General features: G+C 40.3%; 1 protein-coding gene across 1 annotated transcript; it reads right to left on the bottom strand.

The window, feature by feature from the left end:
* Positions 1-780: 780 nt before the first annotated feature.
* On the bottom strand, positions 781-23,412 carry LOC109462853. The gene is made up of 20 exons (XM_019759492.1): positions 23,182-23,412; positions 21,168-21,253; positions 20,431-20,520; positions 18,571-18,640; positions 17,909-17,988; positions 17,265-17,361; positions 16,371-16,520; positions 15,700-15,908; positions 14,281-15,203; positions 13,329-13,481; positions 12,604-12,777; positions 7,337-8,910; positions 6,622-6,748; positions 5,728-5,808; positions 4,926-5,053; positions 4,007-4,109; positions 3,796-3,861; positions 2,986-3,240; positions 2,251-2,325; positions 781-997 (listed from the first exon to the last, which is right to left on the bottom strand). Exons 2-20 carry the CDS (start codon positions 21,238-21,240, stop codon positions 875-877), a joined length of 4,551 nt encoding a protein of 1,516 aa, XP_019615051.1. The 5' UTR covers positions 21,241-21,253; positions 23,182-23,412; the 3' UTR covers positions 781-874.
* Positions 23,413-25,112: the final 1,700 nt, after the last annotated feature.

Below are 25,112 nucleotides of genomic sequence, written 5' to 3'. Positions count from 1 at the left end.
TTCTAAGTGCATAGAATTGTTGCAAAATCGGGAAGCGTGCTCGCTTTGTAACCGGGAGGTCATGAGTTCAAACCCCAGCCGGGACATACCAAAGACTTTCAAAACGGTACAAACTGCTTTCTCTGCTTAGCACTCAGCATCTAAGGTTTAAAACACACAACACTACCAGCGGGCTAGCCCCCTGTGTTTGCACAACTGTGTGGCCCTAGGGCTACAGAAATAGAGATGGACACCACCCCTATGCTCTGCACAGAGTGGAATGGGACCATAGAATTGGTAATGCACCTGTGATGGAATGGTCCTTACATGTGACAGGACAGAATACTACTGTACATGTATTCTGTGATCAGACATTGTACAGTCATACTGGAATATTTCATGTTTCATGTACATGGGAATATTTCATGTTTCATATTTCATGTACATGTATAGATGCATTTTTTCATTTGTTTTCATTTATTTTACCAGTAGATCACACTAAGATCTGTGAGCTTTTTTTCATATGTCCCTGGGCAACTTTTGCCAAGACATTGCCCATGGGATCATATGTTTAGCACTCCAACGTACATGTACATAAAGCAGAATGACACTGTAAGGATTTTGGACAATGAACAAGACTATTTCTTGAGAGGGGTGAAGGAAGCCATATACATCAGGGCCCATCACCCTACATTGAACCGCGACGGGGGCCGATATCGTCTACCAGATACCTTTGACCCAGTGTTGACGTCACACTTCAAAGAAGCCACGTGACAAGCTTCACTGGGTCAGTCTACTGAGGAAGACCAGAGTGACTGGTCGAAAGCTCTAGGTGAGAACTTTTTTGTGTTGGACCAAAAGTTTTAACTCTAAACATGAATCAGAATGCTGTCCATCAGAGTTGAGTGACACGTATAGATTTCTTGGTCCTTTGACTCCCTCCCTCTACCTCATCCTTCTGAGTCTTAGTCTGTTGTCTCATCTGAAGACGTAACATTCTCACCTCCTCTTCTTTAGCCTGGGGCACAAGCAAGTCATCAGACATGTCAGACTTCAACAACATACAGCAAATTTTTCAGGATTAAGTGAGTATGGTCACATCATACACAGTATAATGTCCTTGGTTAAAGGCATCCAGCGTGATTTCAGGGCAGCAAAACTAGAAATATTTTGAATAAGGCAATCTTTGTGATATTGAAAACATACAGACATTAGCACATTAGTCAGTATTTCATACTTTGGGCTTTTATTTTTCCGCAGAAACAAGCCTCAAGATGAGTCCTTTCCTTTCTGGGTGGTACCATAAAATCAGCAAATGGCCCTTCCAGTAACCATTTTCTCTCAGAATTTAGGGTATTTCTGCTCCAAGAGGGTCAATATACATTGGGATAGTGTGGTTTCTACTCAGTATGTAAATAAATGACTAGAATATTGACTTTGGAAAATCGGGTTTCCAAACCCTACAAACTGCACTGGATGCCTTTAACTAATAGGACAGCTCGATGAAGGTTAGATATCCAGGTAATGAGATACACAAGGACATTGTTACTCAAGCAACTGGATAGAATTTGAAAACTGTTGACATTTCAAGTACTAGTTAGTATCATTGTCAGTAAGACAGTGACTAACAGAATCTGTAGTTGAACAGGTATTTATCCAACATTGGATGGCATTCAGGGTATCATCTTTCTACCCGCATTGTAATACCAGCAATATTTTCCTTATGCAAGTATAAGTCAGTATGAGGGCTAGCCCTTTATAATAGCATCCGGCTAGTTGGGCATTCCTGGTTTAATATTTGTTTATACAGTTTATGAATCAAATCAAATCAAATCAAATCAAATCAATAAGTCAGTAGCCATCTATGCGATGAGTGTTACTAGTATACATGTACAAAAACATACATCTAAACTTTGCTGACTTTTGTATCACTATGACTTAATCATAATCGTAATAGTGAATACATCATCATATTTTTTAAATAACAACAACCAAAACACTAAAGAAATCACTTTTAATAGATAAATACATTGTAAAAACAAAAGTTCTGAAAATGATTACAATAATTACAATTTGAGGCTATCTGCCCCTAACAGGCAATTTACAAGTAGGAATAAGTATCAGTTGTCCAATACTACTTTTTTTGTCAGGTACATTGTTCAGGTATCCAAGCATGTTGCAATTATTGGATACCAGAATGTGCAAAAAGCAGGCTTTGAACAAAAGCTCCCTCTAACAAGACTCTGCAGTACTGCAGTGATGAGTACTGACCTGTAGCTGAAGTCTGAGCAGCTTCATCTGTTCTGCAATCTCCAGTCTCACGTCCGCCATGATGGACATTCTCAACTGGATTAGATAAAATATTATTAATAAACCATCAGTTTTTAATCTTTCCAAGCAATCTGTAGACATTGTTACAAGTTTAAGCATTAAACATCTATTGGCATAGTCAATTATAGACAATTGTATGTCCCAATTTGAAAGCTTCCAATACCACTTAAAATTTACAGTTGGGCTGGGCTAACATCACTTTGCTTGTTACCTTTGCAAAGAAGGTTATGTTTTTGGTAGTGTTTCTGTATCTGTATCTGCATAGCCGCCCTTCGGCATAACACACCAGCTAAGTCATGGTACATGTATATGGTATAATGCGAGAAGAAACTTACATGTAATGGACAGATTTGGTACATGTAGGTGGGTTAAGGTCTTCATCAAGTCGAAATGAGTTGCCAATTCAAACGTCTACAATTTATCCTAATTTCTGAGCTTACAAAGAAAAAAATATTCCTCTCTTAACAAGTAACGTTACCCAAAACCCGCACATTTTGGAAAAGGTGGGACATTACGTCTTCCATGGTTTACAAAAGAGAAGTCAAACACCGTTCCAGACAATTACCTTTTATACCGTAGATTTCATAGTTGTTTTGTGCCCTGCGTCTATGTTCTTTTGTCCTTGTTACCTTCGGACAGGACAGGAATTTGTAATTTAACTTTAAATTGTCCCACCTTGTGTAGATTCTTGTCCATGTCCCTCTGGTGATCTTCCCTCTGTGTGCACAGTTCCTCCCTCATGTCCCTGACTTCCCTGTGTACCCGCTCCCTGTCCGCAGACAGGAGTTCCCACTGTTTCCCCGGGTCCAGGGGTGGGGGGGCTGGGGTGTAGTTACCAGGGTGTGTGGACAGGGGGCGCTCACCAGAGTTCTGTACAAGTACAGCCAGGGCCTGCTGCATGTGTCCCTGTTCTTTCAGCAACTCTATGAGCTGGATATCAACAAAGTGAATAGACCTTAGCTTGCAAATTCATCTGTGAATTACAAATTACCCAAAATTTTCACCACCAAATTAGATTAAATTCTCAGAGCTGATTACTGAACAGTTATGCATTATGGCTAATGTACTAATAATGAATTACGATGATTTTGGATGGCTGCGTACAGTTTATAAAGACTAAAAAGGCCTTGTTACGCCTTACAAAAGAGGGCATGCCGGCCCTCATCTGTAATGTGGTAGAAGTCATTATGAAATGACCGGTTGTGTGACAGGCTGAATAAAAGTTCTAAACAGGAACTATGCAGCTCCAGATGTCTTACTGAGTGATGGCTGCGTGTGCAAGATGTCGGTTAGCTTGAGGAATGAATCCCCTCTTCAATATGCATTGGCAGAAGTCATTATGAAACAAGTTTGATTCCAACACAAGAAATTGAACTTACCCAAATTTTACTGTACAGAGGAAAATTAACATTGAGACCAAAAATATTGTAACAGTTAGAATATAATAATAATATAGAGTGTATGTATCATAAAATGTACACTCACCTGACCCAGGAGTTTTAGTTTACTCAGGGAAGAGGGGGACTGTTCCTCCACAAATACTGCTGGGTCCTGGGAAATAAAGTCAAACAAACTTTTAACCCACTCACCCACATACAGCTGTACATACCCACAAAAACCTACTCAAGTAGTAAGAGCATTCAGACATCAGCAGACCTGCTGTAGTTTGATGACTGAGATTACCCATGCAGCATACCTCTTGTATGACAGCCTGTAGATGGTTTGCTAACATGGTCTCCAACACCTCTGCTTCCTGTAGAACTTCTGCTCGGAGAACAACCAGCAACTCCACCTCCTGCCTACATACAAACAAAGCAGCAAACAAACAAACTTTATTCAACTTCAAAAACAATGTAAGGTTACACTGTAACCACCCACCCTGAAGTACTCACACAGATGTCTCTCAGTTAGAGACCTCATACTACTACAGAATTTGAAAGTAATACACCTGTTACAACTACTTCACATTAGGGTAAGATCTCTAGTTTCCTGGTTTTTATTTTGGGGATAAATGACAAAAAAACTATTGATTTGATAGAGAAATTGATAAGAGCAGGAATGAAATATGATAAATCCAATCACAATTTATCCAAACATAATGGTCCAGCTCCAATCTTCACTGTACATGTACCAAAATTAGTGCCAGGAATTTCATAGGATTTGGATTCAAAGTTAGTATTTTGAACCTTGTAGACACGACAATTCCAATAGTTAGGCCACACCAATTTAATTTGTTGGTCCTCAGATTTTTTCAGGAAAAATATGAAGCGACAGGGCGAAAAAAATAAAAATAAAAACAGATCTAGGCATCCTATTATAGCCCCAAATGCTACGATAGGAGGTATGAAGTCAACACAAAAGGCTGGTTCAAAATTTAAACAATGAATTTTGAACTTCTAATGATACCACTGCATTGAAAGATGGAATAACTGTAACGACTAGGAAGAAAAGGACTGTTTTCAACTGTTCAGAGCAAAATATGAGCATTTTGCAGTTGATTCTGAATTTTTTTTTTTTTTTCAAGTCAGGAAAAAATGAAGAGGTGAATCCGAGAACCAACAAATTGAATTGGTGTGGCCTTAAAGAGCAGTTTGTACATGTGTATTGTGTTGTACCTTTCCTGTCCTGTCATGTGGTTGTAGAAGGCAGCGTAACACTGAGCAAACGTCAGCTCCAGCTGTACCAGCTGTCCTCTGTACTGTGTCATACAGCAACGGGCTAGATCCACCTCACGCAGGAGATGCTGAGGAGAGAAGGAATAAGACATGTATAATATACAATACAACACGGTGTATTCCATATTGCCTGAGGTACCAGTCCGACCGCAGGTCACATCGATCGCCCGAAGGCCGGAGGGAGATCCGACTTGCGGAAGGGCTGGGACCGAGGGTGATGCGGAACACACCATGTAGTATTTCATTTATGTCATACCCACCCAAAACATGCTTTTCAGTGCGAAATGAACATTTGCCCCTAAACCAACATATGCAACGATTCCAACATCCAAATCTGGTATTCGAATTTTTGAAAGTGGCACATGTGGCAAAACACGTTCAAATTATTCTATGGAACATTTGATAGCCAAATAGAACCCCGTACCGCTAGTTATCCAATGGGCCAGATGTCTAACCTTCGTCGATGTAATGACAATCATTATTAATAACAACTTCATTTTCATGATCAGGAACTCTCTGTCAGTTAGTAATTTTGCTAAATCACCATTTTCGGACTAGTGGAAAAGTTTGACTTGATACTCAGCCACATATCAGCAGCTTGTCCCACAGTTTCAAATGTATGATCATTATAACAAATACAGTCAGGTAGTATCATATTGCAGAAAGAAAAATAAGCTCCTGTAAGATAAGATGTGATTATATTTAAGATAATGTGATAATGATGTAAGATAAAGGTTCCTACTTCTTTAGGAGATGTGTAGTGCAGGTCATAGTGTCCAGGAGAACCCAGCTGGATCTCTGACAACTTCTCATGTCTGCTAGACTGGGGAGGAAAGAAAAAATACAGAAATCTTTTACAGTAACTGTAAAATACATGTACATGTACATAGAGGGCCTCTTTGACAACATTCAGTTCTCTCTTAAGGTATTATAATCCTATTGTAATACAATATCTGGCAAAGATGATGCTTTGAATTAAGTCAGTGAATCAAGAATATAAAATGAGGCAACAAATGACTGCATCATGGTAATTTCAAAGTACATCTATTTTCTATACTAATATCACTTGCTGTCCAAAAACTGGTCTTGCACATAGACTAACATGTACATTGCAATATTGATATTAGACCACACCAATTCAATTTGTTGGTTCATGGATTTGCCCACTTCATTTTTTTCTGATTTGCAAAAGAAAAAAACATTTCATCCATTGGATCAAAATGCTCATATTTTGTCCTCAGCAGTTGAAAGAAGTTCCTTAAAAGTTTGTTGTTACAGTTTATCTATCAATGCAGTGCCTTGATTAAAAGTTTGAATAAAATTAATTGTTTGAATTACAAACCAGCCTGGTATGTTGACTTCATAGCTATCAATTGAAAGCATTTGCAACTATCATACAATGCCTATGCCTGTTTATATTATATTTTTTTTCTGTGACATTTTTTTTCTGAAAAAAAAAAATCAGTGAAGCAACAAGTCAAATTGGCCTTAGGATTACTAATCTTACAATTTAGACACACACACACACATACACACAGACATACACTGCTGAAAATACTACAACTTAATTGTCCACCCCATATCATCCAAAGAGTATCCCCTACATCTGCATGGCTAGTGGTGTGGTAAGACTGACCATGACCAGAGCGGCCAGTGTCCAGTAGTCCTGTAAGGGATGGTCATCAGTGGTCCCAGGACTGTTGGAAATGCTGACTTCAGATGACGTCTTCTGCAAGTCACGTGCAATTCCTTCTGCGGTGTACCTGTGGGGCAGATAGCATGGTGTTAACTACTATCACCTCATGCAGGACTGTTCAGCCATAGTTAAAGCTGTAGGGCTGACAACATTTTACCATGGTCAATACTGACTGAAGGGGACCACTAATATGTTTTTGGTAGTGTCTGCATGTGTGTAAGTGTATAATATGCATATGTATTGCTTTTGTGTATTGAGTATATGTATTGTGTAATAGTATGTGTATTGAGTGTATGTATTGTGTGTATTGTGTAAACCATATGTCGTTGTATTGTGTATGTGTATTGAGTATATATTGTATTGTGTATGTGTATTGAGTATATATTGTATTGCGTATGTGTATTGAGTACATGCATTGCATGTGTATTGAGTAAATGTATTGTGTATTGAGAGTATGTATTGTGTATGTGTATTGGGTGCATGTACACATATTGTGTATGTGTATTGTGTAAACTATATGTATTGTATATTGGGTATTGTGTAAAATCATGTGTATTATGTGTGTGTGTATGCATGTATATGCATGTGTGTATGTGTAACTGTATGATTGTGCATGTGGCCTAGCTTGAGGAACACGAACATCCAGTCTCCTAACCTGTTGACAGGTTCCATGATATCCAGACTCAGCTCCTCAGCCACACTTGGAGCCCGCTGTCTCCTGACATCAGTCTGTGGCTTACTGTCCACTGGGGAGGCCTGTAGATCTACACTGCTGTCATCCTGTTCCTGTTTCCTGTCACACGTCTTCAAACCTTGATCTGATGTCTCCCCTGTTTGCTGTACCTTCACATGTAGGCTGTCTGCAGTGGGCAGGGGTAGAGCGGGCTGATTGGGAAAGTTTTCCTGAGAACCGTCACATTCTGCCTTCTTTTTCACCAGGAACTTTCCCCGAGCTTCTTCCACAAAACGCTGTACATTCTGCAGAGCCTTCTCCCCGCTTTCCCGTCTTTCATTTTCTGGTAAATTCTCCCACAGTCCGCCTCTGTTGGCTGTGGGAGGTGCGGTGACTTCCTTCTTGCGACGTACAGCTACTTCTTTCACATCGTCCTTCCCCCCCAACGGGTCTTTGATTTTTGTGTAATGTTTTGTCTCTTCTACGAGAACGTACTTCTTGCATACTTCATGGCGACTGCCCTGACTGTGGTTTCTTGTAAGTTCTACACTGATTCCAGAGCTTAGTTTGACAGGAAAGATTGATTCCCCTGCACTTTTAATGTAAGGTACACCTCGAATGTGGTCTAGTTTCTCTGGAGCAATGTTTTTGCCAACATCTACTGGCCAATCTAAGTGTTCGGTTGTCTGCTGCAGAGTTATCTTCACATCAGAATCATCAGAATGTGATGTGACCTTTTCTAGGCTGTTTTTCAGTTGTTGGAGAATGTTATCGACTATGGTATAATGTTGGGAAAGTTCTGCTGGAAACTCCAGCTTGCAATTGGTTGTCTGCGCTAATTTCTCTGGCTGAGAACTGACAGAGCCAACATCAAATACAGAGCTTGAATTGTCCTCAGGTTGATGTCCAGATTGTGATGTAAACGTAGGATCTGGGGTTGATTCTTGGTCATCCGAACACCTCTTGTGTCCTTCATGTATGGTTTGAGTACCCTGAGTCTCCTCACCACTTGCAGTATTGTCTACGCCAAGCATATTTACAGCTGAAACTACATTTAGACTTGCACCCTGAGAAACTATGGCATCGCAGTGATCATTCTCAGCACCTACAGAAAACTGTGGCAGCACGTCTTCACATAAACAGGCTGACAGGTCCGCATCCTGGAAGGCACAATCCTTGTTTCTGTGGTCTTTGAAAAACTTTCCACAGTGGACACACGGACGATCAGTTTTTACATGTGTTTTGCCTGAGTGGAGAACATTTGTGTCAGAAAAGGCTACGTTTGGCACTGATGAAGAGTGGCAGCTAGTCCTTGCTGCAATGGTTGAACTCTGCTCCTCATTAACTGTAACACGTTCTTGCACACTATTTTCCACATAGTGACTCTCTGGTAATTTGTACTTTGAATCATGATGTAACTCTAGATCAAGCTGCATAGGGCAGTAACTTGTCATAGTCTCCTGTAGTCCATCTACCAGCGCCCCCTGGCTGTTGTTCACGTGAATGACAGTTCTGGTGCTAGCAAGACTCTCTGCACTGCTTCCCAGTCCCTCTATCTATAAAAGAAAAATGATACATCGGTTCTGATCACATGCAGGAATGAAACTTGTGACAGCAGTTAAAGTGTGATTATTAATGCCAGCTTGTCCATTACAGCAGCTTCCTAAAGTTAGGAGTCCAAGCACTGGTTAGTTATTATATTAAAGTTAGCAGTAATCACAGCTTCTGCAGCACTGTGTGTGTGTGATGAAGCACGGCAAGCACAACGCAAAAAAAATAGCCTGCACTTTCTAATCATTGTTGGGAGCAGCAAATTAGGAGCACATGCAGGGGTTTCCACAGCCATCTGAGAAACACTTAGTATTGGAACAAGCATGATCTGGCATTATAATACAGAATCTGATACATTTTGAAAGGAAAATCACAATTATGGAAAAAAACTTGCAGATTACTACATGTAGCAAATTTGATAATGCTTAACAGCATTTAGCAATGAACAATTATATCTGTTTTTAACCAACTACCTGTGGGAATATTTTAAAAGCAGCCACTTCTTATGCAACCTGTACTTGACTTTCTTTAATTTGAATTTCCCTTCTCTCCCACAGAAAACTGACTTGAACTAATACTTGTGAGGAAGATAACTGCTAACATTCATGATATGAGAGGAAGTACTGGTAGGGTTACACATGTCCATCTTACAATAAATACACCCTTAGACATGCGAGAAACCAAAGTAATAATTCTGTACGAATGGAGTGATCTCTACATGAAATCTTCTTCCAAATTTATTTAGCTTTCAATACAATACAATGCAAACCATGGATATTTTGCCAAGATAGAAATATGAGAATAGTTCAATGCCAAACGCATATTACCTTCGCCAGTCATCACAAAATGCTTATACTAATCCTACTCTAGCCATCATCAGGATAACTAGTTTTATCCCTAAGGCTTCATTAGTTTCGTTACATAGATAGTGGTTAAGTTTTGGCATGCAATGGGTAATATTTGTAACCATGCTGCATGCATAACCACAGTCAATGATCCAGCCCAATGTAGGTATTTGTAATTTTTGTTTGAGAATACAATATTATACTAACGTTACTGATCTTACATCATAACAATTTCAGGCAAAATTTCGTAACAGTGGGGTTCAAGCAGCCCTATAACTGACCAGTCTAACAGGTCCAGACCTTTTAGCCTTGCAGTTAGTGCACTAGGTTACAATGTAGCAAGCTGGCTGCCCGGGTTCGATTCCCAGGAGCTATTAGGAGACTGTATTTATTTACTAATGCCCTTTGTGTTGTTTCAATGGTTCCCACACCAGGAATCGAACCTGCACCTTAGCGATGAGAGTTTCACAAATCCAATACCACTACCTGGAAGGCTAAAAGGTCCAGACCAGTTAGACTGGTCAATTGGTGGCACTTGAATCCCACTCTTACACAAGAAGTTTTAGGTTCAAATCACAGTACACTGCCTGATGACAAAAGCTAGGATCAAAAGGAAAGTGCAGGCTATGTTTCCTGAGCACATGAGACACTTATGCTGTGAATAAACAATGTCCATTCCTGGAACAGGACTTGCAAACATCCGATCACTCTCAGAGGAGGACAGTTCAGCTTTACACCACACCATATCGTAAGCTCTCATTGCCATCACTAATGACAAACATGCACCATTGTCCAATAGACACCCCTTAGTCGATGCCTATCTTGCACAATGAACTTACTATCAATGTTCTTTTCGTCCACAATTTTCTCCTGCAAACCTTTGGCCTGAAAAAGAAAATAAGTTGGGCAGATGATAGAAATTTAACAAAAAGGTTTTTAATGGCCAAGTGAATGTTATTTGTTAGACAGAGGCTCTAGACATATTGGTTAGACAGCAGCATAAAGGAAGCAATATTTGTACTGTCTTGTACTTGAAAAAGATTATGATTTAAGTGTTGCCTGAATGGGTACCTGACTTCAGTTGGGGAGGTACGTAAAAGGCGGTGGAAGGAGAGGGATGGGCTCAGCCTTCCAATACTGTGCCTGAGACACAGTGGATTGCTAAATTTACCACAGACTCTCCCTACTTCTTTAAAAAGGCTATCGGACAACATTTACCTTCAAGTTTATCTTTGCCTTTACCTTGAAGTGTTTCAGTCCAGATTTCAAGTCTAACAAAAAGTAAAAAAGGAGCAGCAATGTTCATGCTTCACATACTACAGTTCACAAAACTTCTGTCACAGCGTGCAGCTCAGCACATCTTGACGTGCTGACTAATGCGGTGATGGCAATGTGGAATGTTCGTGTCACAATAAGTGGCTACTTTCTGTCTAAGGGGCCAGCGCAACAATCTGCCATGTAACATGGTGGATCTTCCATACCATGCCGTTGAACTTTGCGGCCAGAGGGTTTTACACAAGAAAACTGGCAACTTCAGCAAAGAAAACCATACGTACGAACTTGGCAAAGTCTGTATTTCCCAAATTCAAAAAATGATCCATGCTTCTCGAAGTCTGCGTGGTGTGGGTAAAAATTTGTCTGGTGTAAGTTAGTTGGTGGCCAACCCTGTAGCACAGTAGGAAGCAGGCATATATACCTGATCCTGTTTTACACGGTCATCAATTTTAATCTTAACTGTTAAAACAATACATCACAGTCAAGAAACACGAACTACACTATCACATGTACAAAAATGTAAGACAAGACTTATTTATAACTAATATTAGGCCAAATATATACAGAGTTTTTCCTGACGTTGCCAATATCTGCTGCTGTTGGGATGGTGCTGTCGCAACGGCTCTGTACACATCCTTATTTGTTTGTTTATTTGTTTATTACAATTCTCCACAATACACATGTACATGAAAGGCATGGTGGAACAGGTGGACCTACATGTAGTACACCTTTTCAAGGCCACCAAGGCCACATTGCCAGGAAGTATGGCAGAACACCTGTGGCGCTTGGTATATGGTACATAACCCGGCTTACTCAACCTTTCCTAAAGTTGAACACTAATGGCTGTCTGTAACTTTCTGCTCAGCTGTGCGTGTTTGTTGCACTAACCATAACTGAATTACAATTATTCTAGCTTTGAATTTTATTCTTATGTGTCTGTTTTAAACTTACTGGTGACTAGCTTCTGTATCAACAAATGTACTATAGCCTCCATAGCATGCCAAAAACTGGGGGTTTTGGGGGTCTTCAGGGTCTTTGGGATCTTTTATGTGCTATTTTCTGATTGCATAATAGACAACATAGCCGGCCTGGTTGAATTACCCACGTTTTTAGAACTGGGCTAATCAGAAAACAGCCGAAGACCACCAAACCCCCAGTTCTATAAGCCTGCTACGGAGGCTACAAAATGTACGTCTTGAATTGTTACATTTAACATGAATAGCAAAGTTCTTTGGTCACAACCATTTATTTTTCACTAGCCGATGTTTCGATGACCTTCTGTCATCTTCATCAGGGCAATTCTGACTGGTTTACTGTGCACTAGCTGACGCTAGATGTTACTTGGTGCATAATGCACTAAAGGTGTTACATAGTGCACAGTGCACTTAGGCTAGTTTTTACTGTTTACAATGCATTCCGGAACGTACTATAATTGTGACGATGTCAGCTCGTGAAAAATAAATGGTTGTGACCAAAAAACTTTGCTATTCATTCGTTTACCAACCTGATGAAATTATTTACGGATGTTACATGTTGTAAGCATACGGAGTACAGTAACAGTTCTAGATGAGAGCTCACCTTCGCACTGTCCATGAGACAGGACGGATCAGACCCGATGTGGCTGTCATCAGCAAACCCACTGCTGTCCGACTGGGCGCTGTTCTGGTGCTGCAGGTTACCATGGTTACTGAACAGGTGTGTGGACCCGCGAGGCCACGCCCCTTCCTCAGGAGTCACATCTGTGCTGCCAATCTGGAGGACATGACGGACAGGATTCTGTTATGTAAGAAGTGAGTAAGAGATGGCTGAGGGTCTGCATGGGGGATCCTGCCAACGCTTAACGGTAGATTAATTTTACGAGGTCTGATAGTGGTTTACGGTAATGGTAAATTATTAGTTAGCTTTTCCCGTGTAAGGCTTTGGGAATGACTTCATTAGGCCAAGGAAAAAAAAAAGGTGTGTTTCCTGACTGACCCTAGAAAAAACCTGCTGACCCTAGCCTTTTTTGTGTGCAAGGGACAAAATTTTTCAAGCTGATCGACCTTTTCTAGCTCCATGATCTGACACATGAGTGATGTAATGTTGTATAATCAGTTTTCCAACATTGACACTGAAAAACAAATTAGGGTCCTCATACAAGTTTTACTTTGTAAATTAAAACTACAGTATAGTTGTTTAATTTCGATAACAAGACATCACATATTAAGTCTAAAAAAAGGTCATCTCTACCTACCAACCCTATAAATTAGTATAATTTGTTTCAAGACTGAAACAGGAAATGCAGCATTTTTCCTAGGTCTTACCTCTTCCATTTCAAAAGACTCCTGTGGGAAGGCAGCGTGTGTCTGTGGTACAGGCAGGCTCACTGACACCAGTTTGTCATCAGGGGTGGACGTCAGTCTGCTGCGGGGGAACAACAGATCCTCCGGGGGGGAATCTGCATCAACATTTGGCACCTGATGGAAACAACATTCAGCATTAATATCATGTTACCTTTGCAAAAGGAGAATATCTAATTGTTTTGATCTGTTTATTCTTTCTCCTCTTCTTCTCCCAAGAAATAAGGTTAACGTCCTGGACCACATATCTGTCACCATGGTAACTGGTGCTGTAGCAGACACCCTGTGGCGTTGGGATACATTTTGTAGCAGGACAGAGCTGGCTACATTACACCAAACGACTTGTTACACTTAACCCTTGAAAATTTAACTCAGTCTAAACATAGTTTAACGATATCTAGCAATAATGCCCCTACTGTACTTGGTGACAGCGAGTTCCACTCTGCAATAGTTCTAGGAAAGAATGAGTTTTTGAACACCTCAATCCGAAATTTTTATGCCATGCTAGTGTCACCAAGCAAGCAATCAGAAATGCCAGACTTTACCACCTAATAACCAAACCAAACTGGTTGCTAACCCTTCCAGTAGGGATTAATGGCAATGCTGCATTGTTTATATTGGGAATCACAGACAGACAGATCCTAGCCTTTGTTTTAATGTACTACTAGGTAAGGCTATGATTTGAAACCCCGAATTTCAAACCCTCTGAATTCAGGAAATAACACATTGCCACAAGCAATTTTTCTTCAGTAAATCAAGTGAAATATTTGTTCAGAATCAAACAGGTGGATGGGTCCTTGGATCATTTTAGCAAAAATTAAAAAAAAAAAGAAAACCTGAAACACAACTGTGACTGTAACATTAAATTTTTCTAGGCCTAGAATCAATAATCAGAAATCATCATTCTCACACAAACCTTTGAAAGCCTACATGCTTTTCTCTTTGGCGATGGACCTTGTTTACTGGTAGCATCTGGAGATACCACAAAAGCTATCCTTTCCATAGCTTCAGGTTTCTCTTCTACTGCACTGCCCCCTGGCCTCCCTGTGGTGAACTGCAGCTGTTGCATGTCTTCATTCTGCGTCACTGGACTGAAAACTCCCTCACTGTTCCTTGAACTACTTGTACATGTATTGTCTTCAGGATCAGTTGGACTGTAACATATTCTGCCGATTTTCTCCTCCAACTCTTGTGAGAATTCCTTCTCGAGTGCGTGCTGCAACATTTCTGACAGCTCCTTGGATTGAAGCGTGTTTTCCAGACTGCTATGCGGAGACTCCTCCTTAACAGGTTCTAGGTTACACTGAATGTGCGGCATGGACAGAGATCTCTTCCTCATCTTCCCCCTGTTGTCAGGACGTTTTGCTCCGCTGTCTTCAGTTGACAGTTTCCCGTCTTTATCCAGGCAGAAAGACTCAGCACTTCTCTGCTTGACTAGTGTTGCTCTTTTAGCCCAACGCTGTGCTTTGGTGGATGTTGGTATGCTTGTGCCACTCTGTTTTGGATGTACGTCTTTAGTTTCTTGCAATATTTGGACTTTTACATCCTCTACTTCACCAGCTACGCTGGCAGCACCAGTACTACTGGACTGTCGGGTCTTCTCCTTGGCCATGTCAGTAGTACTGACTGTCACTGACCTCCTCAGCAGCAAAGGATCATGGGATACATCAACAGCCTTCTCTGTCCTGTGGTCTGATGAAGGTTGATGACTGTTTATAGTGGACTGAGTCATTCTCCTACACAGAGCAGGGTCATATGTTCTATACTGGTGGTGTACAGCAATACTGCCAGTTGACATACGCCGATGATACATGGTTGATACAGGACGGTCATATACACCTTGAGATAAACAGAAAAAAAAATCATGCATATTCAGAGCTTGAAGTTCATTTTTGAGAATAAGTGCACTGGTGCAATTAATCGAAGAACTTACAATGTGGGTGCACAATTTATAATTACAGTATGGACATATTGCATGTTCAACCCAGGGTTGCCAAACTAGTGAAGATTATTATTAAGGGCTAACCCGTGGAAAGAATACAGAACATTATACACAATGATTAAAAACCAGGTGCACAAAAAATTCTATGAGTACAACAATCCATGTGTCAGCCTCCTAATTATAAATTTACCGTTGAGCATTGTCGGCCCACATAACTTTACTGTTAAGCATTGTCAGCCCTTCTAAATTTACCTTTAGGCGTTGTAAGCCCTTTTTAATTTACAATTGAAAGTTCTCAGCCCTTTGTTGGCCCTCCTAAATTTACTGTTAAGCATTGTCAGCCGTCCTAAATGTGAAGAGTTTCCAGGATCCCCCATGCACACCCTCCTGTACCTGCCCATCCGTGGTAGGCCGTGTCCTGTGCCATCTCCCTGGCCATGTACTGTGAGAGGTCCACCCCCCCACAGCGGGACTGGTGCTGCAGGAACCTGTCTGGTACACGCAGGGTGGTGCTGTAGTCCCCCCCTCCTCCGAAGCCCAGGCTCAGCAGCAGTTCCTCAGGGTCACATGTACGAGCCTGCAGCAGACCCTCGATGCTATTGCTGCGGAAATCCCAATGGTAACAATGTAACTGATTAGCAGAAGTTATAGTAAAAATTTTAATGTTTAATCTTATTCCATCACAAGTACAGAGAGATCAAATTTTCAACGACAATTATCGCCGTCATCAGTATATATTTAAACGACCAATCACTTCCAACCCTTTTCTAGCTCCATGATCTGACACCTGAGTGATGAAACATTCTACGATCAGTTTTCTAACATTGACATTGAAAAATTATAAGTGAGCTCATCCAAGCTTTACTTTGTTGAACTGCATTGTATAACTTGGATCTCTAAAGATTGCCAAAGTCTAAAAAAATAATTAACCCTTTCTACAAACCCATTTTTTTTCAGGACTGAAACAGGAAACACAACATATTTCTTCCCTAGGCCTAATTCAGCCATTAACCCTATATTTAATAAATTTACTTATAATTATCAGCAGCACTGTTAGACTGTACCTGGACAGTGATGTCTGTGTGGAAGTCTCGGTGGCAAAGCTCTCAAAACTCTCTCCCATCTGCATGAGTCTGGCCTGTCTGTTCATCCTGGCATGGTTGGACAGCCAGTAACACTGGGTACCACCTAACACTGTGGGTGTAGGGGGGGCCCTGCAGACAGCATGGCAGAAAAAAACTAGATATTACAAACTAGAAAAGTTATTACTAACATTTGCAAAGCAAATGCATAATGTTCACCTTCGCATATATGGTCTGCTCTGGTAATTCTTACTCAAACACATTCATATATATGGTGACAGAAGTCTAAATCCCTCCTGTTATAAAATTGCAACATGATGTAACCCAACACTAGTTACTATGGCAACAGACATCTGGTTCTGGCCATTGACCTTTTGAGTTTGGAACGGACGAGGAAACAGACTGAGCAAAAACAATATGCTTAGTTTTCAATTAAACAATGTTAGTATTAGTGGACTTACTATCTTTATACATATGTTTGTGAAGATTAGTCATCCAAGGATATACTATTAGATAAATAAGATTGTGCTTCAAACTTTACCACTGGATATAATGATTTCTATACAGATGTTTTGAGTGTCAGTCCAACATCATCAGTTTTCTTCTACACTCTTCATCATAAATTTTGAAATTCGTAATGTTCTCAAATACTATTTCCTGCATTACGAGGTGAAAATTTTGAGTACAGCCAATTTATTTTTCCTTTGTTACAACATAATTTTTTTCAAGGTAAGATGGAGAAAAAGGCCATCTTTAGGGCATCCTACCAAAAAGTAGGGCATCCAATTTCTTGTTATTTTCAGTACAGGGTGTCCAAAAGATGCCCAGACACCCCTCTAGCTATAAGCCTGGACCTAATGGAGTAAAACAACTGACCCTGCCGAGGTAGTGGAGACTGGAGGGTCCAGCAGCTTTGCCTCTGAACCAAGAGTCAGGTCGTCTTCTGTACTGTCTCCTCTACTGATCTTCTCACCTGAAAACAAGACCGCATGACACCAATAAGGCCACACCTGGCACATCAAGTACATGTAATTTTTATGGATGACATCCTCTAGATCTGGAGACACAAAATTAAATGCAAGAGCATGATAAAAACCCAAGTAGGGCAAAAAAAGATACCTACTAGCTACATATACTGAAAGTTTATTGCAAATACTTGCCCGATCTACGTCTAGCATTATATTCTACAACATACATGGTACTAGTTTTACTGGGTTTGACTTCTTCTTTTTAGGCAATGGAAGACGAATTTACCCACTTCTTCTATAATATGTGGGTTCAAAATGTCTTCTAGTTGTCATGAAAACAGCAATAAATCAGATAGTGCAAACTTTTCTGTTATATGATCCTGTCAATAGCCAATTCAGGCGTTCAAGATTTTTGTCAATTTTGTCCATCAACTGGCATCAAGGTTGACGGATAATAGGTTCAAAATTTTTCCGTCACATGCCACGAAGTTCCTGCAACTGACTGGAAAAACTGGTGCTGGCTAGAGCTCTATAAAAAGAAGCAGTCCTTACGGAAGGGGTACTCCATCTCCCCATCATCACCTCCCCTGTCTGTCAGTGTGTCGTCTACAGTCACTGTACAGTCTCCTGGGCTGGAACGACAAGTTAAAGGCACCCAATGTAATTTCAGGCGAAACAAAAATATTCTTGATGAGGAAATCTGCCTGATATTGACATTCACTCCCATTTTGTAGCACAATTTCAGCACTTTATGCTCAGGCCACACCATCTTAATTTCTTGGTTAACGGATTTTTCTATAAAATAATGGAGCGGAGGGGCAAAAAAAAAATAAAATAAAATAAAAACAGGCCTAGGCATCCTATTATGGCCCAAAATGGTACGATAGGAGCCATGAAGTCAACACACCAGGCTGGTTCAAAATTTAAACAATCAATTTTGAACTTTTAATGATACCATTGCACTGAAAGATGGAATGACTGTAACAACAAGGATGAAAAGGACTGTTTTCAACTGTTCAGGGCAAAATATGAGCATTTTGCAGTTGATTTTGAATTTTATTTTTATTTTCAAATCAGAAAAAAATGAAGCGGGCGAATCCATTAACAAAGAAATTAAATTGGTGTGATCTCAGCCCAAAAACATTAGCTATGCGAATCATCTCTTTATTTTTGGGTACCCCCAATAAATAACTTCCTGAGAAGAGTGTACTCACTACTCTGCATCCTGGTCCACAGACTTCAGCCACTGTTTCACACTCTCCTGACTGGATAAACTACAGGATCCTGTCAAACATGGCAGCAGGGAAATTAACTTCATCAAACGTTAACAGCATGGTACTTTCTTGTAGGGTGCAGCTGTAACAACTATACTATATTTAATTTATAATATATACTAGTAGCAGGTATATTGTGTACAAAGCACGTCGACAGAACATACTGCACATAGCACTTTGGCAGAACATTTCATATAAGGTTGTATTCACATATATAAGGTTAACATCCCGTCTAGTATAGTTTCCAAATGTTGTGTCGGAAAAGATATCCTCTGCAGCAATAGGCAAAATTCTGATGCAACGTTGACCAAATGTTCAACGAAAACCGTGAAAAATCAATCAAGTACGCTCGGCCGACATGCTCACAACAGAAATGCCAGCCTATACTAGTAAATGTAACTACTAAAACCACAAACTGAAAATACTGTGAATATTTCAAGATTTACAGTATTTATTTTTTAGTCAGAATTAAGCAGCACATTGAAACTTTTCTCAAGATGCAGTTTTTAAAAATGCAATATTATACCAACAATATTAATGTCAACAAGAGAAAGGTTTGATTATTATATCACATGGAAACACAACATTACCCTCCGTATACATGTACAATACAAGGTTGTAGAACAAAGTATTAATAAAAATTAGAATACCCCCAAAGTCTACAAAGCGGGTTTAGAAAGCATTACGAATAAAATACTTCAAGACTGATTAGAAAACCTTGTGTACTGTAAGTAACAGCCAGGTGCAAACTGTTCTATGTTCTGTTCTAACCCTTGGAAGACAGGGAACAACAGACGATAAACCAGACAGTGAGGGAGTGTGTGTGGGATAGCACTATGTATCAAGTTTGAGGCTGTATGACAATGATTTTCTAGTTTGTGTATATACGTATAAATGTGCTATATTACGCAACTGACTTCAGGGTGAGTCGGTTGCAGTTCATTTGGCTTCTGCTATTTAATTTCTAAGAGAGCATCAAAAGATTGATACTTAGAGTTAGACAGAAATTTTTTTTAATTGTTGGTTGAGCCTTATTAAACTTACGTTCATTCATTTTTCAGTTTCACATATTTCTGAAGTGCACCCTACTATAATTTTTATATATCGTGTTGAATAGAGTCACCTTGGGGTCCTCAACACTGTAAAAAGTATTTCCAACCCTGTCCTTGTGGATACAGAGTTATCAGCATGTGGAATTTCTCCCACATGAAACACATAATGCACCATGAACTCTGGGATTGTGGGAAGGGTCCTCCAGGGATATCAAGAATTGCTACAATGTTCTCACTGTGTTCAGGCTTCAACAAAATATGCTGAATTTGACAAAACAAATTGGAATCAAGACTTTAAAAAAAACCCTCTCTGATGACAAATTTTGATAACAGCTTCTAGAGTAGAGTATTCCTTTAACCTATATCATTTCACTATATTGGATGTTCAGGCCTAGGAAAAAATGTTGTTTCCTGTTTCAGTCCTGAAAAAAAATAGGGTTGGTAGGTAGGTATCTATTTTTCTTGATCGTTTTTTATTAGACTTTATTAGACTATGGCAAGTTCTAGTGATCAAACTCATACAGTTTGACAAAGTAAAAATTGCACGAGGACACTTCTATTTTCAATAGCAATATTAGAAAACCAATTGTATAGCTTTTCATCACTCAGGTGTCAGATCATGGAGCTAGAAAAGGTTGATCAGCTTGAAAAACTTAGGGTAAAAAAAAGTCTAGGGTTGGTAGTTTTTTCTAGGGTCAGTCGGGAAACAGGAAACACAACATTTTTTAATAACTAAAGATGTACTCACGTGTAGACTGTGTCCTGAAGGGTCCTGGTAAGTCTGGGCTGGTCTCACAGATGTCATCAGTAGCCATGGTGGGGAGGGAGTCAGGAGTCCCTGAACAACAACACACACATGTGGACAGAGTTTAGTCCATACTGAAGAAACAATATGTAGCACATATACAAGTAACAGAGTTGTCAACCACGAATTGAGGTGTTCAAAAACTCATTTTTCCTACAACTATCTTAGAGTGGAACTCCCTGCCACAAAGTACAGTGGGGGCATCATCATCACTAGCTAGCTAGCTTCAAACAATAAACATGTAGGCTTAGTTGTTCAAAGGCTCTAGTGTAACAAGTCATTCGGTAATTGTGTATATAGTCACTTGAAGTTGCTTTTAATTATGTTGACTGAGAAATTGAGTCTGTACAGCCTTGCAAAAGTGCATTTTTGGAGACGCTCCAGCAAGCTTCTCATTCACACGCCTCGGGCATCTGATTTTTCAGATGTCAGCTCAAGAAAATGCACAGAATAATGCAAAAATAACACAGAGATGCAAATAGTCTGCCGGGACTGGCTTGTGCTGACTTTTCCGAGGTGGGACATTGAAATATTGAATGTAACCGTGCATATGTATCGTAAACGTGTCCGTTAGCCAGGTAATACTAGTTTAAGTAGTTATGTCAACTACAATCAGGTAAGGTCGTATTTTGGTCTCCAGAGCACTTTATAGAAGAACAGAAGAAAGTTCATGTGTTTACCTTCCACTCCCACAGACCTCTCCCATCTCTCCTTACTGCTGCAGTGTACAGGCTCAGCACTATCATCATACATCCTCCAACACTACCTACAACATACAACATTACAACACTATCATCATATACATCGGATTCCTCCAACACTACCTACAACATACAACATTACAACACTATCATCATACATCCTCCAACACTACCTACAACATACAACATTACAACACTATCATCATACATCCTCCAACACTACCTACAACATACAACATTACAGCACTATCATCATACATCCTCCAACAGTGGTAGAGTGAGGAAAGTTAAATGTAAAGTGCCTTTCCCAAGGACACAATATCTATCTACAATGTACAACATGTAGGAATGTTCTCGATCTGGCCTTGCCATTCGGCCACTCTACCAGTATTTCCAGAAATGGGTGGGAGTTGAGCAGGCTCTACGCAACATTCTCACATACAAACAATTTACACCAATTTTACAGAACTCACAAATTTTATGGAATCCATGTATACAAATTTTACGAAATACATACGATTCATCACAAGGTACACACGAATTTTACGAAATACATACAATCCGATATACCAGAAACATTCAAATTTTTTTGGGATACATACTATCCGTTACTCGGAAAAAATGATCCTTACTACATAATTTGGTGATTCAGATGCACTGGCCACCAAATTACTGTAAGGATGGTATGTTTCCAATCCAAGTAATGTATCGTATGTATCCCTACAAATTTTGTATCAATTCCGTACGTTTTGTATGAATTCTTTGGCACCCCTTTCACACATACCAACCAATGGCAATAATGCCGCTGGTTCAGGGGTAGGTCAGCATGTGTTTTCCATGTGGAAGTCTGACTGAGTCTGACAGCTCAGTACAGAATGTTCTCACAGTAAACACTGGAACTGTACACCCAAATCACACACGGGAAAATCAACCTACAGAAATCATGCAAATGAGGACCTTATTTGCATATCTAATTACAAACATCCACGCCTTATTTTGTGGGAAATAATAGGAATGTCATATATTTGCTTTAGAGCTATGTCACTAGAAATATAGGTTGAGAATATAAGAGTATCAAAATTCATTGTAGTTCTAAGTATGGAAAATAAACTACAGGTAGAGTGGATTCATTCCTTTAAGACATCAACCGCAGTTGTCCCTCAGAAAGACATACATACATACAAAGCTGCATACTTAGTCTAGAAGTTCCCATCTGTGACAGGCTGAATAAAAGTTTTAAATGGGAACTATGTAGCTCCAGATGTCTTAAGTACTGAGGAACGACTGCATGTGTGAGATGTTGGTTAGCTTGAGGAATGAATCTGCTCTTAATAAATTAGAGCATTATTTTATATCACCATGATACGAGAAGTAAATTTTCTCGTCATTTTTTAAAATTTAGGTTGAATCAACACTACTCCATTGCAAATAAGTGCCAGTCAGGAAGTATGTGTGTCAAAATATGACAGCTTTCAAGTGTTTAAAAGCTCAAAACACAGCTGTTAGCCATGTTTATTTATATTCTGGTAGTTTGTGGTGGCACCACAAACTGAGTGTGCCTCATGTGGGCTGTTTTAGCACCAACCATAAATGTCAGAAAAATGTGAAATAATAATTTGCACAATTATGTTGAAAGGTGGGCACAAGTTACAAACATGCGAATATTTCTTTCAGTAAAATATTTCAACTGTTGGTGCACAAATGTTACACAATGCCCCTTTAAGTTTAACCAATGTCCTTGGTTTAACTGAGGTAATTCTAGTGTGCCCCCCTCCCCAACTTTTTAAGTTGACTCCAACGTAACTTATGACGTCCAACAGGTCCTTGAAAAAACTTGCAATGTCGCAGTGGCACGAACTGTAACATCCCGTGCTCGCGGACTTCTTCCTTCTGCCCGCTCTGCTAACAATTACGTCCCGAAACACCCCTGACTACAGTGGCTACAATCTCAGTTTTGCCCTTCTCTTAATTTTGAGTCAAGTCCAGAACTTACCTTCTCCAACATGGCCGCCGCGGCCCGACCTGTTTTAGGCGGAGAGATTTGACGACAATTCGCGGCGAATGGCTTCACATGAGCTGGGCTTGATGTAGCAGAAGTCGGGTAATGACACCACACGGCCCTCCTGTTGTCGGTACGTTATGTTGTAGGAGTGAAACATGAGAGAAAGTGTTACTCCGTCATACCCACCAGCTGGCACCAAAGTTTCGACGTGTTTTTCTGCCACTTCCGGTTTGGGAGGCCGCCACTTCCGGTATTTGACTAAGGGGCGGGTCCCGGTGATCACGTGACAATGTACGTCAATGAACCTCGCACTTTCGTCATGGAAGCATTATGTGACATTTTGCACCAAAAATTTAAATATTCCAATTGAAAATAATCTCAACAGTGTGTAATGGTAATTTAATAGCAAGTGTTGACTGTTACACTACAGAATTTATAAAGACCTGTTGGTTGTGTTTGAGTGTAAAGTTATATGAATGACTGTTTGAGTAAGAATTAACAGAGCAAACCAAATGCGAAGGTAAGCTGGAAATGTTACATTTCTAGTTACCTCCATGAAAAATGGAAGTATTGTTTTTGGCGTGTCTGTCTGTGTGTGTGCGTACAAACTCACAATACCTAGTACGGTACTACGGTAGCATTTCTATCATTTTGGCCGGAATTTGCCCGCGCGCACTAGTTTGCGGGTCTTACGAGGATGCCATCCATAAAATTAAGTCGGGGTGGCCTTATACTGCCAAAAAAGAGCTGTAATTAATATGCCTTTCAGGAAATTTAAACAGAAACATGACACACAGCTATAATACTTACTCTCCAAGCAGAGGTTGTGGGAATGATCGTTCATATATGGCCGTTTTTTTTATCGCTACCCCCATCACCCGTCGGCGGCTAGCTGGCGACCTTCTCTGGCTAATGGATACTGTCTGGCCAATTTGATATATACTGTCTTTTTGCCACCGAAAGGGATCTACTTGGAGATTAATAATACTATCTGAGAAAGGGGGATCCGGTCAGCTGAAACGAAGGAGAAACCATTCTGATTTGCCTCCCAAGCAGGAGAAATTCTAAGCCTTACCTTCAGATGTCAGGCACAGTTGTGAGGTCTATATCTCCCAGCATCTTTTCTAGCCTGGACTAGTACTTCAGCTTGGTATCTCCAATCGCTGTGACGCCGGCGCCTTTTTTTAAATTTTTTTAATTTTTTTAAGAGAGACTAGTGTCGGCGAGGTCTGCACAGCCTGAAGCAGGCAGGGACACTCAGCCTCTTCTTCACACTCTTCCACATCCTTCGGCAGAGTCCGGTCTTTGGGACCGGTTCCGCATCGATGATTGTCGTCGTGCTGGTTCTGCGTGCCGCGGCCGCCTGTTGGCTTTCCTCCCCCGCGGACATCACACAGTTGGGGAGGGTGTCGGCCTGAGGGAAAAGTCCACCTTCCTCCGTAGTGTCGTTCAGCACCGACGTTTGTTGGTCACCACTCTTAAATTTCACCGACATTGTTTCGCGCACGCCTTTCCTGGTATGTAAACTCAGGACCTCCGAACTGGAGGATTTTACAACGTGTACATCATGTACTCGCGAAGACATTTCAGTCACTTCGTTTTCCATTTTGGATAAACTTTTGCGAATTGACAAGCTCAGCTTGAACTAGTACGTGTTTATTTGACGATAGCTTCACACGTATGGTTGTACACCTCTTTGTTCCGTCATAATGCCCGCCGCCCAAGACGAGGAACAATAAGACGCGTTCCAGAACATGCGCAGATGCGCCAGTTGAACCGCCGCATGCCGCGAGATCCGCTGTAGTGATCCGACTAATGTCAAATATTTTAGATTCATTTTTGATGAACAGGCGTTACCAGTTTTTTTTTTTTAATAATTCCAAGGAACGCGTTTTTTTCTCCTTATAGTTTATATATATATA

This window comes from Branchiostoma belcheri, unplaced genomic scaffold (genome assembly GCF_001625305.1).
Source record: "Branchiostoma belcheri isolate BF01 breed outbred unplaced genomic scaffold, Haploidv18h27 scaffold12, whole genome shotgun sequence".
NCBI lineage: Eukaryota > Metazoa > Chordata > Leptocardii > Amphioxiformes > Branchiostomatidae > Branchiostoma > Branchiostoma belcheri.
The sequence above is the reverse complement of the archived record's forward strand: the minus strand, read 5'-3'. Positions and strand labels throughout refer to the sequence as shown.

What these genes read in the sequence shown, in the direction of transcription:
- LOC109462853 (XM_019759492.1), bottom strand. Translation starts at nt 21,240, where the DNA reads ATGTATGATGATAGTGCTGAGCCTGTACACTGCAGCAGTAAGGAGAGA. An exon ending in CTTCAGGACACAGTCTACAC is followed by an intron (nt 18,641 to 20,430) that starts GTGAGTACATCT and finishes CATGTTTGACAG; the next exon opens with GATCCTGTAGTTTATCCAGT. An exon ending in TGGACAAGAATCTACACAAG is followed by an intron (nt 2,326 to 2,985) that starts GTGGGACAATTT and finishes TATCTAATCCAG; the next exon opens with TTGAGAATGTCCATCATGGC.